Source organism: Pelodiscus sinensis, unplaced genomic scaffold (genome assembly GCF_049634645.1).
Source record: "Pelodiscus sinensis isolate JC-2024 unplaced genomic scaffold, ASM4963464v1 ctg104, whole genome shotgun sequence".
Taxonomy (NCBI): Eukaryota; Metazoa; Chordata; order Testudines; family Trionychidae; genus Pelodiscus; species Pelodiscus sinensis.
Genome location: NW_027465824.1, coordinates 239424 through 254503, shown reverse-complemented (window position 1 = coordinate 254503; position 15080 = coordinate 239424). Strand labels below are relative to the sequence as shown.

The following is a 15080-nucleotide window of genomic DNA, read 5'->3' as shown; positions in this document are numbered from 1 at the left end:
CTTCCCCCACCTCAGACACCACAGGGCCCCGCCCCCCGCGACCCCTCCCCCACCTCAGACACCACAGGGCCCCGCCCCCCGCGACCCCTCCCCCACCTCAGACACCACAGGGCCCCGCCCCCCGCGACCCCTCCCCCACCTTAGGCTCCACAGGGCCCCGCCCCCAGCGACCCCTCCCCCACCTCAGACACCATAGGGCCCCGCCCCCAGCGACCCCTCCCCCACCTCAGACACCACAGAGCCCCGCCCCCCGCGACCCCTCCCCCACCTTAGGCTCCACAGGGCCCCGCCCCCAGCGACCCCTCCCCCACCTCAGACACCACAGGGCCACGCCCCCCGCGACCCCTCCCCCACCTCAGACACCACAGGGCCACGCCCCCAGTGACCCCTCCCCCACCTCAGACACCACAGGGCCCCGCCCCCAGTGACCCCTCCCCCACCTCAGACACCACAGGGCCCCGCCCCCACTGACCCCTCCCCCTCCTCAGACACCACAGGGCCCCGCCCCCAGTGTCCCCTCCCCCACCTCAGACACCACAGGGCCCCGCCCCCAGTGACCCTTCCCCCACCTCAGACACCACAGGGCCACGCCCCCCGCGACCCCTCCCCCACCTCAGACACCACAGGGCCCCGCCCCCCGCGACCCCTCCCCCACCTCAGACACCACAGGGCCCCGCCCCCCGCGACCGCTCCCCCACCTTAGGCTCCACAGGGCCCCGCCCCCAGCGACCCCTCCCCCACCTCAGACACCATAGGGCCCCGCCCCCAGCGACCCCTCCCCCACCTCAGACACCACAGAGCCCCGCCCCCCGCGACCCCTCCCCCACCTTAGGCTCCACAGGGCCCCGCCCCCAGCGACCCCTCCCCCACCTCAGACACCACAGGGCCACGCCCCCCGCGACCCCTCCCCCACCTCAGACACCACAGGGCCACGCCCCCAGTGACCCCTCCCCCACCTCAGACACCACAGGGCCCCGCCCCCCAGAGACCCCTCCCCCACCTCAGACACCACAGGGCCCCGCCCCCCGCGACCCCTCCCCCACCTCAGACACCACAGGGCCCCGCCCCCCGCGACCCTTCCCCCACCTCAGACACCACAGGGCCCCGCCCCCCGCGACCCCTCCCCCACCTCAGACACCACAGGGCCCCGCCCCCCGCGACCCCTCCCCCACCTTAGGCTCCACAGGGCCCCGCCCCCAGCGACCCCTCCCCCACCTCAGACACCATAGGGCCCCGCCCCCAGCGACCCCTCCCCCACCTCAGACACCACAGAGCCCCGCCCCCCGCGACCCCTCCCCCACCTTAGGCTCCACAGGGCCCCGCCCCCAGCGACCCCTCCCCCACCTCAGACACCACAGGGCCACGCCCCCCGCGACCCCTCCCCCACCTCAGACACCACAGGGCCACGCCCCCAGTGACCCCTCCCCCACCTCAGACACCACAGGGCCCCGCCCCCAGTGACCCCTCCCCCACCTCAGACACCACAGGGCCCCGCCCCCACTGACCCCTCCCCCTCCTCAGACACCACAGGGCCCCGCCCCCAGTGTCCCCTCCCCCACCTCAGACACCACAGGGCCCCGCCCCCAGTGACCCTTCCCCCACCTCAGACACCACAGGGCCACGCCCCCCGCGACCCCTCCCCCACCTCAGACACCACAGGGCCCCGCCCCCCGCGACCCCTCCCCCACCTCAGACACCACAGGGCCCCGCCCCCCGCGACCGCTCCCCCACCTTAGGCTCCACAGGGCCCCGCCCCCAGCGACCCCTCCCCCACCTCAGACACCATAGGGCCCCGCCCCCAGCGACCCCTCCCCCACCTCAGACACCACAGAGCCCCGCCCCCCGCGACCCCTCCCCCACCTTAGGCTCCACAGGGCCCCGCCCCCAGCGACCCCTCCCCCACCTCAGACACCACAGGGCCACGCCCCCCGCGACCCCTCCCCCACCTCAGACACCACAGGGCCACGCCCCCAGTGACCCCTCCCCCACCTCAGACACCACAGGGCCCCGCCCCCAGTGACCCCTCCCCCACCTCAGACACCACAGGGCCCCGCCCCCACTGACCCCTCCCCCTCCTCAGACACCACAGGGCCCCGCCCCCAGTGTCCCCTCCCCCACCTCAGACACCACAGGGCCCCGCCCCCAGTGACCCTTTCCCCACCTCAGACACCACAGGGCCCCGCCCCCAGTGACCCTTCCCCCACCTCAGACACCACAGGGCCCCGCCCCCAGTGACCCTTCCCCCACCTCAGACACCAGAGCCCCGCCCCCACTGACCCCTCCCCCACCTCAGACACCACATGGCCCCGCCCCCAGTGTCCCCTCCCCCTCCTCAGACACCACAGGTCCCTGCCCCCCAGTGACCCCTCCCCCACCTGAGACACCACAGGGCCCTGCCCCCCAGAGACTCCTCCCCCACCTGAGACACCACAGGGCCCTGCCCCCCAGTGACCCCTCCCCCACCTCAGACACCATAGGGCCCCGCCCCCAGTTTCCCCTCCCCCACCTCAGACACCACAGGTCCCCGCCTCCAGTGACCCCTCCCCCACCTGAGACACCACAGGGCCCCGCCCCCCAGAGACCCCTCCCCCACCTCAGACACCACAGGGCCCCGCCCCCAGAGACCCCTCCCCTACCTCAGACACCACAGGGCCCCGCCCCCAGTGACCCTTCCCCCACCTCAGGCACCACAGGGCCCCGCCCCCCAGTGACCCCTCCCCCACCTCAGACACCACAGGGCCCCGCCCCCAGTGACTCCTCCCACCTCAGACCAATTACAAAACAACCAACAGTGGGTGGGAGCTGCCAGGTGAACAAGACACGTGGGTGGGACCACGAGGGGCCGTGGGCTCAGCCCGTGTCTCACGCAGACACCCCCCAGCAGGGGCACTGGCTCTTCCTTCCGTTTTCCCGTTACTGCCTTCTGAAACTGCCCCCCAGACAGCCCAGCCCCCCTCACTGCCACCCCCCCACCTCGGACAGCCCAGCCCCCCTCACTGCTACCCCCCTCCTCGGACAGCCCAGCCCCCCCCACGCTGCCACTCACACCCACCTCGGACAGCCCAGCCCCCCTCACTGCTACCCCCCTCCTTGGACAGCCCAGCCCTCCCGTGTCACCCCCCACCTCGGACAGCCCAGCCCCCCTCACTGCTACCCCCCCTCCTCGGACAGCCCAGCCCTCCCGTGTCACCCCCCCACCTCGGACAGCCCAGCCCCCCTCACTGCTACCCCCCTCCTCGGACAGCCCAGCCCCCCCCACGCTGCCACTCACACCCACCTCGGACAGCCCAGCCCCCCTCACTGCTACCCCCCTCCTCGGACAGCCCAGCCCCCCCCCACGCTGCCACTCACACCCATCTCGGACAGCCCAGCCCCCCTGTTGTCACCCCCCACCTCAGACAGCCCAGCCCCCCAACACTGCCAACCCCACTCACCTCAGACACCCCAGACCTCCCGTTGTCACCCCCTCCACCTCAGACAGCCCAGGGCTCCTCTCCCCTCACTCCTGCCCACAGAGATGGGTGATATCAAGGGTCGCCATTTAAGAAGCGGACAGCAGACTGGGTCGGACCGAGGGGCCTGGCTGCCCACAGCGGCCACTGCCCGGGGCCCCGAGGGAGTGACCAGGGCAGGGAATCCTCGCGTGACCCTTTTGGCCAGATGCTGCTTTACTTCCGTGTTCCTTAAAATAAACACCCGCCCCCTCCCGGCGGGGCCCAGAATGGCGCCAGGAAAAGGAGCCGGCCTGGACCCGGTTCTCCGGCTGCAGCAGCTCTGGTCGCTCCCGGAGGCCGTGGCCCAGGGGCCGAGACATCCCGAGACCTCAGGGCTGTGACGTTTCAGCCCACTGGCCACACAGAGCCCCAGGGCGCCGGGAGACGGACCGGTTTGGCAAAGGAAGCAAGTCCCAGGCCCATGCTGGTTTGTTGGGGTGGGAGGGGGCACCCGACTCTCCCGCCAGGTCTCAGTGCTAAGCCCCTACCCAGCCTGCATGTCTTGTGCGCGGAGGCAGGGCTCCCACCACACGGACCTTGGCACACGGAGCATGAGGTGCAGCATTGCCTCGTCCTGGGCTCTGCCCCAGGGACCTTCCCGCCCTGCGTCCAGCCGGCCCTCGCCTCTCGCCAGTCGAGAGCAAACGCCCTGGACCACGGGGACCCTCCCCCTTCCCCCACACGTCACCCTCAGAGAGTAACGCTAGCGGCTCTGACCCGCCCGTCTCCCATGGCCCCTGCAGGGGGGCGCCAAGAAAATCTCTGGAAAGAACGGCCAGACGGGGTCAGACCAACGGTCCCTCCAGCCCAAGGTCCTGTCTGCCCACAGTGGCCAGAGCCAGGGGCCCCGGAGGGAGGGAACCGAACAGGGAACGATCAATGAATCTGTCTCCTGCCATCCATCTCCACCCTCTGACAAACAGGCCAGGGACACCATCCCTCACCCAGCCTGGCTAACAGCCATTGATGGACTTCACCTCCATGAATGTATCTAGTTCTCTTGTAAACCCTGTTCTAGTCCTGCCTTCACAACATCCTCAGGCAAGGAGTTCCGCAGATTGACTGTGCACTGTGAGAAGAAGAATTTCCTTTGATTTGTTTTAAACCTGCTGCCCATTAGTTTCATTTGGTGGCCCCTAGTTCTTACATTATGGGAACAAGTAAATAACTTTACTTTAAAATCCACCCCAAACACGACCTGGCCCATGGATACATGGAGGCACGGCCTCCCTCCACCTCTGTAGGACAGGGATCCTGTCTCCAGAGCAGCCTGCATCCCCACAGCTCCTGGTGGAGCAGGCCCTGAGCTCTCCTGTTGGACAGCAGCCTCATTCCACGTGCACAACCGAGGCACTGATGTCGTGTTACATGCCAAGAGCACTAGCTCTGAGGTCCAGGAGGGGAGACAAGCCACTTGAAAGTCTCTGGGTAAAGATAAATGAGTGGAAAATATTGGGATGCTGTCATTGACGTCTGTAGACCCCCACCTCCTCATCCTGATTTGGGATGAGGCATGTCTAGGATAAATAACAGAAAGCACAAGACCTGGTAGCACCGCGGGACTGTAACTACCCAGACATCTGCTGGAAAAGTATTATGGAAAAGCAATGTTTCCAGTAAGTTCTTGGAATGTATCAGAGACCGTTTTTGTTTCAGAAAGTGAAGCTGGTAGCCCGGGGAGGGAGGGAGCAGCCATTTAAGACTTGATTCTGACCGATGAGGAGGAATTCGTTGTCAGTCTGAAGGGGGAAGGCCGTTTGGGTGAAGAGTGGTCCTGAAATGACGGTTTTCATTCTTCTAAGGAAGGAAAGGAGTGACGACAGCAGAGCGAGGAGGATGGCCTTCTAAAAAGCCGCTGTAACTCGCCCCCCGAGCTGCTGGGTAGGGTCCCATGGGACGAAGATCTACAGGCTAAAGGGGTTCAGGAGAGCTGGCAGGTTTCCAAGAAGACACTGTTAAAAGGCACAGCTGCAGTCTATCCCGACGAAACAGGACTACAGGAAAATAGTAAGTAGTCCCCGTGACTTAGACAGGGGCTCTGGAATAACCTGAAATTCTCAACAAATCCCTTGGGAACATGGCCAAACGGCCAAGGAGACATCCGCAAGAACAGCCCCCAGATGTAGGGGTACAGTCAGAGAGGCGAAGGCATTGCATGAGTAACGCCTCCAAGGGAGTTCATCAGGACACACGGAGGAGACATGGGCGCTGCGAGGACCAGCTGAGATGGTTAGGTTTGGCTGGGACACCTGAAGCCACTCAAGAACAGGCTGGAACTGGTTAAAATCCTGCCCTTTTATCAGTTGAAGTGTACCAGAGTGGTGGGAGGAGGTCTCAGCTACATACAAAGTGGAGCAGATTGTTCGGCAGGAGCAGTTAACACCCCTGGTCCAACCTGCTCTCCAATATCCCCAGGGATGCAGATTCCACAACCTCCCCGGGCAACTTATTCCAGTGTCTGACCCCCCTGACAAGCAGGAAGTTTTTCCTAATGTCCAACCTCAACCTCTCTTGCTGCAGTTTAAGCCCCTTGCTTCTTGTTCTACCCTCAGAGGCCAAGGGGAACAAGTTTTCTCCCTCCTCCTCCTAACAGCAACTTGAAAGCTGCTCTCATGTCCCCTCTCAGTCTTCTCTTTTCCAAACTAAACAAGCCCAGTTCTTTCACCCTTTCCTCGTATCTCATGTTCTCCAGACTTTTCATCATTCTTGTTGCTCTTCTCTGGCCCTTCTCCAATTTCTCCACATCTTCCTTGAAATGCGGAGCCCAGAACTGGACACAAGACTCCAGCTGAGGCCTGACCAGCACAGAGCAGAGCAGAGCGGGAGAATGACTCCTCGTGTCTGGCTCACCACACTCCTCTTCATGCCCCCAGAACCAGGTTTGCTGTTTTTGCAAGTGTCACATTGATATTTAGCTTGTGGTCCCCTCTGACCCCCAGATCCCTTTCTGCAGGGCTCCTCCCAGACAGTCGCTGCCCGTTCTGTATAAACACAGGCTGGTCCAGAAAGGGGCATGACACACGCGTCTTTGGGCACACTGGCCTGCTCAGGATCAGTGGCGGCCCGTCCATAGGCGCAAACTAGGCGGTCGCCTAGGGCGCGAAATTAAACAGCCGTGGAGGGGTTTGGAGGCGGGGGCGCCGATCCCGCGTTTCGCCCAGGGCGCCAGTTGCCAGCAGCTTGTCTAGGGCCGCTCCTGCTCAGGATGCTGCGAGCGGAGGCTTCCCTCCCAGACCAGAAGCGCTCTGTGGGGGGCAGTTGAAAAGCCCATTGCGATCCTGTCCCTTAATGCCGCGCAAGCAGGGTCCCCCAGGGTCACGATGGGCTTTTTGAGTCCCCCACAGTGATGTTCTGGCCTGGGAAGAAAGCCTCCGCGGGCAGCATCCCGAGCAGCAGGCTGAGCAGGTGCAGAGTGGGTGGCCAGCGTGCTCCTGGCTGTGTAAAAGCCCGCTGGGGATGCCTGCATGGGAAGCTGGACCTGGCCACTGACTCGTCCTGCTGCTTATAGCCGCATGCTGCGAGGGGAAGGGCTGGACCGCTGAGGCGGAGGGGCCCAGGGCGGGGCTATAAGGCTCGGGGCTGCCTTGAGGCCACTCACATTTGTGCGGTGGCCGTGGTGCGAGCTGGTGAGTGTGATGGGTCCGTACCGGCGCGGATTAGAAAAGTGCCCGTACGTTGCGGGCCCCACTGGTGATCGTGGAGCGGGAGGCAGACTGCCTTCAAAGCCAAGCTTCCAGTTACGAACGCCCCCAGGAGAGACCGCGGCTGCACGCGGGGGGCGGGGCGGGGAAGGGAGGGGGTCAGGCCTGGCCCGTTCGCAGGGATCACGTGCAGCGCTGCTGTCTGTGCGGTGGGTGCCGAGGGGCAGGCGTGGAATGTGGCGGGGCCACTGGGGACGGGATGGTGGCTAAATGTGTAGGCGGTGAGGGGGGTGGGGAAGAGTTTTGGGATACCGGCTGTGGGGAGGGGGGCAGTTCCAGTGCTAGCACCGCCTGGAGCGTGTGTGACAAGGGGGGGGAATTGCTGGACTTTCCAAGGGGCTGCCTGCATGGGTGTTACTGGTTTAACAAGGGGAGGGGAGATGGAGTTTGTCGGTACAGGAACCAGCACGCGGAGGGGAGGGGAGCCCAGGGAACACTGCTCACCGGGCAGAAGAGCTGCCGGAGCAGGGATGCAGGAAGGAGGGGCCGTGAGAGCCCCCCCGGATGTGAGGGAGACCCAGACGGGCTGTGCTGAGGGCGGCCAGGCCTCCCGGCCACTCACCTTCGGAACCGTTGTTCTCGGAGACGTGCTGCGCGTGCGCCGTCACGGTTGGAAAGCTGTTCCCCTAGTGGCGGCCGCGGCACCCCCTGGAGCGGCACCCTGGACGTGAGGCTGCCGACCTGACCCTCCTCGTTCCTTCGCGCCAGCGCCGGCTGCTGGGACCGTGCGTGTCCTGTGCTGCGCGCACCGCGCAGCCCTGCGCTCCTCTTTGCTTGACAGCAGTTGCTAGGTAGCAGTGCGTGGCAGCGGGACGGCCCCCCGACCTGGAGCACGCCCAGGTGCCAGGGACGCGAGCTGCCTTTGGTGCCCGGGGAAGTGCACCCAGCAGCTACGGGTCAGGGCTGCAAGGCCGTCAAGGCTCCGACCAGGAAGGAGCGGGACTTTCACATGAGGCAGCTCCTCGCGGTGTCCACCCTGCGCCCCGACGGCAAGGGGCCGTGGACCCAGCACCGAAGAGGGGCTCCCGGCAGTGTCGGTCTCCGAAGCCCCCCCTCCAGCGTGCAAGTCTTCGTCACACTGCCACGTGCGTGCCCAGCACGGGGGGGCTGTTTGCCCTTCCCACAGCGCAGGCTGGGGCAGGAGATGGTAACCCGTGGGAGACAGGCTCAGCAACGGGAGGCCTCTGTGACCAAGGGGAGAGACTCCCCTTCCCCTGACAGTTAGGCTCTGCTCAGCCAGCAGCCCAGAGACCCGGCTCAGCAGCTTTGGACTGAAAGGGACAGCAGCAGGGGAGCCCAGCTCTGGGGAGAGACACACTAAGAGCCCTGCAGCTGGCCTGCCCCGCGCTCCACCCCCACTTGGCTCTGCAGGATTCTGCCGCAGCCTGGCTTGGGGTGTACGTACGGGTGACACTGGTCAGTGGTGTTAGCATGGGGTGTACGTACGGGTGACACTGGTCAGTGGTGTTAGCATGGGGTGTACGTACGGGTGACACTGGTCAGTGGTGTTAGCATGGGGTGTACGTACGGGTGACACTGGTCAGTGGTGTTAGCATGGGGTGTACGTACGGGTGACACTGGTCAGTGGTGTTAGCATGGGGTATACGTACGGGTGACACTGGTCAGTGGTGTTAGCTTGGGGTATACGTACGGGTGACACTGGTCAGTGGTGTTAGCATGGGGTGTACGTACGGGTGACACTGGTCAGTGGTGTTAGCATGGGGTGTACGTACGGGTGACACTGGTCAGTGGTGTTAGCTTGGGGTGTACGTACGGGTGACACTGGTCAGTGGTGTTAGCTTGGGGTGTACGTACGGGTGACACTGGTCAGTGGTGTTAGCTTGGGGTATACGTACGGGTGACACTGGTCAGTGGTGTTAGCATGGGGTGTACGTACGGGTGACACTGGTCAGTGGTGTTAGCTTGGGGTGTACGTACGGGTGACACTGGTCAGTGGTGTTAGCATGGGGTGTACGTACGGGTGACACTGGTCAGTGGTGTTAGCATGAGGTGTACGTACGGGTGACACTGGTCAGTGGTGTTAGCACGGGGTGGAGGTATGGGTGACACTGGTCAGTGGTGTTAGCACGGGGTGGAGGTACGGGTGACACTGGTCAGTGGTGCTAGCACGGGGTGGAGGTACAGGTGATGCTGGTTCATTGCATTAGGGCAGAGTACACGTATGAGGTGATGCTGGTCAGTACAGTTAGCACTGCGTGGTGATGCCAGTCAGTAGAGTTAGCGGGAGCTGTAGATATGGGTGATGCTGGTCAGAAGAATTAACACAGGATGTAGGTATGGGTGACGCTGGCCTGTAGCTAGTGTGGGGGCATAGGTACAGGTGATTCTAGTCTGCAGTTAGTGTGGGGTGCAGGTATGGGTGATGCTGGGTCAGTACAGTTAGCACAGGGTGTAGGTGCGGGTGACGCTCATCTGTAGTTAGTATGGGGTGTAGGTATGAATGATGCTGGGCAATACAGTTAGCATGGGTGTAGCTGCAGATGATGCTGATCTGTAGTTAGTGGGAGGTGGGGGGTAGGTACAGGATCTAAATAGTGATAGTCATTTTGACCACCTTGCTTCACGAGAGAAACCCAGCGCCTGGATCCCTGCTGCGACAGAACCAGCCGTACTGGAAGAAAACCGGGGTGAGCCAAGTGCTAGGACCCAACACCGCTCGTCCAGCGGGTCTCACACTGTGGGAGGAGGCCGAGGCTGCCCCGAGGCCAGGCAGAGCGACCAGCACCCTGCCCAGATGGGCTGGCCAGTCCCAGGCCCTGTTCAAGGGATGACAGATCCTAGGACTGGGTCATTCGAGCTCAGGGAGCGGGGCACGTGAGGTCTCTGTGTCCTGCCCGGCTCAGGCGTTGTGTGTGTGGGGGGGGGGGGGGGGGGAGACGGGGACGAAGTTACCGAGCTGAACAAAATGTCCCTTCAGCAGGTCCAGCCAGCAGCCGGCCGGGAGCCCCATTTCGCACTGTGCATGGGAGGGGCTGAGCCTGGCAACGCCGAGGTGGCAGGGGGCTCAGGCAGAGGGAAGGGGGCCCCAGCTAGAGAAGGAAGGAAAAGGCAGGAGCCCAGCAACCTTCAGGGCCTGCACGCAAGCTGCCAGGGGCTCGCTCGCAGGAGACGGGTGTCCCCCAAAGCGGCTGCAGTTACTGGGGACAGCTGGGTACACTGGCCTGTAGGGGTACACTGGCCTTGGAGGGTATGCCGACCTGTAGGGGTACAGTGACTTTGGGGGGTATGCCGGCCTGTAGGGGTACAGTGACTTTGGGGGGTATGCCGGCCTGTAGGGGTACAGTGACTTTGGGGGGTATGCCGGCCTGTAGGGGTACACTGGCCTGTAGGGGTACACTGGCCTTGGAGGGTATGCCGACCTGTAGGGGTACAGTGACTTTGGGGGGTATGCCGGCCTGTAGGGGTACACTGGCCTGTAGGGGTACACTGGCCTTGGAGGGTATGCCGACCTGTAGGGGTACAGTGACTTTGGGGGGTATGCCAGCTTGTAGGGGTACACTGGCCTTGGAGGGTATGCCAGCCTGTAGGGGTACACTGGCCTGTAGGGGTACATTGGCCTGTAGGGGTACATTGGCTTTGGGGGGTATGCCGACCTGTAGGGGTACAGTGACTTTGGGGGGTATGCCGACCTGTAGGGGTACACTGGCCTTGGAGGGTATGCCAGCCTGTAGGGGTACACTGGCCTGTAGGGGTACATTGGCTTTGGGGGGTATGCTGGCCTCTAGGTGTATGCTGGCCTTGGAGGGTACACCAGCCTCTAGGGCTATGCGGGCCTGTAGGGGTACACTGGCCTTGGAGGGAGGGTACACTGGCCTGTAGGGGTACGACGGCTTTGGGGGGTACACTGGCCTGTAGGGGTACACTGGCCTTGGAGGGAGGGTACACTGGCCTGTAGGGGTACGCCGGCTTTGGGGGGGAATGCCAGCCTGTAGGGGTACGCCGGCTTTGGGGGGGAATGCCAGCCTGTAGGGGTACGCCGGCTTTGCAAACCTGGCCTTTGGCCACAAGCCCCTCCCCCGGAGCCGCCCCAGAAGCCCAGCCCCGGGGGCTGGGAGCCAGGGCAGCCGAGGCAGAGACGCCCCCGCACAGTGGTTAGCACACGGGTTTATTGAACTCCAACGTAACACAGATGCAGGGTGCACGGCAGGCAGCGGGCGGGCAGGCAATGCCCACGGGGATGGGCCAGGCAGCAGCGGGAGCCCCCAGCCTGCACGTCCAGCAGCGGCCAAGTCCCCGCGCTGCACCGCGAGCGGCTCTAGGCCAGGCGGGGACACACGCCGGCAGCGCAGACGGGTGCTCTGCCCTCCCCAGCGCGGTCGTGCGGGTGCCCCCGGACAGTGACCCGCCGGGGCAGAGCGCAGGGAAGCCGTGTGCAGCTGGCACGGTTCACTGCCCGACTGAGAACAGCGGCTATTGGCCAGGGCCCGGTGCTGCGGCGCTTGGCGCCTCCCGCTGCCCGAGCTGTGGCGACCGGGCGCCTGACCCAACAGGCAAAGTGCAAGCCACCCCACTGGGGCACTGTACAAAGGGCTGGCTGGAGCCGTGGGGCCGGCGCAGGCGGGGGCCCTCCCGGGGAAGGCTGCGGGGCTCACCCCAAAGATGAGAACAAATAAATAAGGGGGATGAGGTGGTGAGGGGCCCGGGGGATGGGGCAGGGGCCGGGGCCCTTCCCCACCCCGGCAGCCCCTGGCGGCGTATTTACAACTTGGTTCTCCTCTCTCTGGGCATGGCGGAGTCCGTGGGTCCCAGGATCTGCTGGCCGGACAGAAAGCACTGGGGTGCTGGGCTGGTTGGTTGAAACTGTTATAATGTGTGATAGTGCAGGGCGCGAACCCTCCAGTGTCTATGCCAGGCGGCGCCGCGCCGGAGCAGGGTTCCCAGCTAGTACTCGTCCTGGTCCTCCGGCTGCTGCTCCTCCAGCTCCTCGTCCTCCGGAGGGGCAAAGCCTTCCTGCGGGGCAGAGACAGCGTGAGGGCCTGGGGCTGCTCCCCTCCCCGGGCCCCGCCCGCTGGCAACACGGCCGGCTCCCCCAGCAAGGCCCGCAGAGCAGGGTGGAGCCAGGCACAACAATCTGCCTGGGATCTGCTGGCCATGAGCCCCGGAACAGTGGGGGAGGGCCGGAGACCAGCCCGCCCGCCCCGGTCGCAGGGCCGGAGACCAGCCCGCCCGCCCCGGTGACAGGGCCGGAGACCAGCCCGCCCGCCCGCCCCGGTGACAGGGCCGGAGACCAGCCCGCCCGCCCGCCCCGGTGACAGGGCCGGAGACCAGCCCGCCCGCCCCGGTGGCAGGGCGGAGACCAGCCCGCCCGCCCCGGTGGCAGGGCCGGAGACCAGCCCGCCCGCCCCGGTGGCAGGGCCGGAGACCAGCCCGCCCGCCCCGGTGGCAGGGCCACAGACCAGCCCACCCGTCCTGGGCGAAGGTCCACAGACCAGCCCGCCCGTCCTGGGCGCAGGGCCACAGACCAGCCCACCTGTCCCGGGCGCAGGGCCACAGACCAGCCCACCCGTCCTGGGCGCAGGGCCACAGACCAGCCCACCCGTCCTGGGCGCAGGGCCACAGACCAGCCCACCTGTCCCGGGCGCAGGGCCACAGACCAGCCTGTCCCGGTGGCAGGGCCACAGACCAGCCCGCCCGCCCCGGTGGCAGGGCCACAGACCAGCCCGCCCGTCCTGGGCGCAGGGCCACAGACCAGCCCACCTGTCCCGGGCGCAGGGCCACACAGACCAGCCCACCCGTCCTGGGCGCAGGGCCACAGACCAGCCCACCCGTCCTGGGCGCAGGGCCACAGACCAGCCCACCTGTCCCGGGCGCAGGGCCACAGACCAGCCTGTCCCGGTGGCAGGGCCACAGACCAGCCCGCCCGCCCCGGTGGCAGGGCCGGAGACCAGCCCGCCCGCCCCGGTGGCAGGGGCCGGAGACCAGCCCACCCGTCCTGGGCGAAGGGCCACAGACCAGCCCGCCCGTCCTGGGCGCAGGGCCACAGACCAGCCCACCCGTCCTGGGCGCAGGGCCACAGACCAGCCCACCCATCCTGGGCGCAGGGCCACAGACCAGCCCACCCGTCCTGGCGCAGGGCCACAGACCAGCCCACCCGTCCTGGGCGCAGGGCCACAGACCAGCCCACCTGTCCCGGGCGCAGGGCCACAGACCAGCCCGTCCCGGTCGCAGAGCCACAGACCAGCCCGCCCCGGTCGCAGGGCCACAGACCAGCCCGTCCCGGTCGCAGAGCCACAGACCAGCCCGCCCCGGTCGCAGGGCCACAGACCAGCCCGCCCCGGTCGCAGGGCCACAGACCAGCCCGCCCCGGTCGCAGGGCCACAGACCAGCCCGCCCCCGGTCGCAGGGCCACAGACCAGCCCGCCCCGGTCGCAGGGCCACAGACCAGCCCGCCCCGGTCGCAGGGCCACAGACCAGCCCGCCCCGGTCGCAGGGCCACAGACCAGCCCGCCCGTCCCGGGCGCAGGGCCACAGACGAGCCCACCCGTCCGGGTGGCAGGGCCACAGACCAGCCCGTCCCGGGCGCAGGGCCACAGACCAGCCCGCCCGGGCGCAGGGACACAGACCAGCCCGCCCCGGGCGCAGGGACACAGACCAGCCCGCCCGCACCCGGGCGCAGGGCCACAGACCAGCCCACCCGTCCTGGGCGAAGGGCCACAGACCAGCCCGCCCGCCCCGGGCGCAGGGCCACAGACCAGCCCACCCGTCCTGGGCGAAGGGCCACAGACCAGCCCGCCCGCCCCGGGCGCAGGGCCACAGACCAGCCCACCCGTCCTGGGCGAAGGGCCACAGACCAGCCCGCCCGCCCCGGGCGCAGGGCCACAGACCAGCCCACCCGTCCTGGGCGAAGGGCCACAGACCAGCCCACCCGTCCTGGGCGCAGGGCCACAGACCAGCCCACCTGTCCCGGGCGCAGGGCCACAGACCAGCCCGCCCGGGCGCAGGGCCACAGACCAGCCCGCCCCGGGCGCAGGGCCACAGACCAGCCCGCCCCGGGCGCAGGGCCACAGACCAGCCCACCCGTTCCGGGTGCAGGGCCACAGACCAGCCCGCCCCGGGCGCAGGGCCACAGACCAGCCCACCCGTTCCGGGTGCAGGGCCACAGACCAGCCCGCCCCGGGCGCAGGGCCACAGACCAGCCCACCCGTCCCGGGCGCAGGGCCACAGACCAGCCCGCCCCGGGCGCAGAGACACAGACCAGCCCGCCCCGGGCGCAGGGCCACAGATCAGCCCGCCCCGGGCGCAGGGCCACAGACCAGCCCGCCCCGGTTGCAGGGATACAGACCAGCCCCGCCCCGGTTGCAGGGATACAGACCAGCCCGCCCGCCCCGGTGGCAGGGCCGAAGACCAGCCCGCCCGCCCCGGTCACAGGGCCAGAGACCAGCCCGCCCGCCCCGGGCGCAGAGACACAGACCAGCCCGCCCCGGGCGCAGAGACACAGACCAGCCCGCCCCGGGCGCAGGGCCACAGATCAGCCCGCCCCGGGCGCAGGGCCACAGACCAGCCCGCCCCGGTTGCAGGGATACAGACCAGCCCGCCCCGGTTGCAGGGATACAGACCAGCCCGCCCGCCCCGGTGGCAGGGCCGAAGACCAGCCCCGCCCGCCCCGGTCACAGGGCCAGAGACCAGCCCGTCCCGGGCGCAGGGCCAGCGGTCCCGGCTCGGGGTGCTGGCCGTGGGCGTGCCAGGCACTGACCTCGGTGGCATACAGGATGCCGATAATGCCCGCGATGACCGGGCTGTTCTCACTCTCGTGCTCCTGGCAGATCAGTTCGATGTCCCGCAGTTTGCTGAAGTAGAAATCGCGCTCCTTCTCCAGCCCGTCCACCGTCAGCTTCAGGTCCAGGAGCTGGCGCCGCGGGGAGAG

The 15080-nt window shown here is 66.9% G+C and overlaps 1 protein-coding gene across 3 annotated transcripts in view; it reads right to left on the bottom strand.

The window, feature by feature from the left end:
* Positions 1-11300: 11300 nt before the first annotated feature.
* Positions 11301-15080, bottom strand: part of MAPRE3 (microtubule associated protein RP/EB family member 3) — a 64070-nt gene continuing 60290 nt past the window's right edge. For all 3 annotated transcript variants that reach the window (XM_075914576.1, XM_075914577.1, XM_075914578.1), the window contains exons 6-7: positions 14910-15062; positions 11301-12166 (exon numbers count right to left, since the gene is read on the bottom strand). In XM_075914576.1, coding sequence (XP_075770691.1) covers positions 12098-12166; positions 14910-15062 — 222 coding nt within the window. In that variant the 3' untranslated portion in view covers positions 11301-12097. The remainder of the gene's footprint in view (positions 12167-14909; positions 15063-15080) is intronic.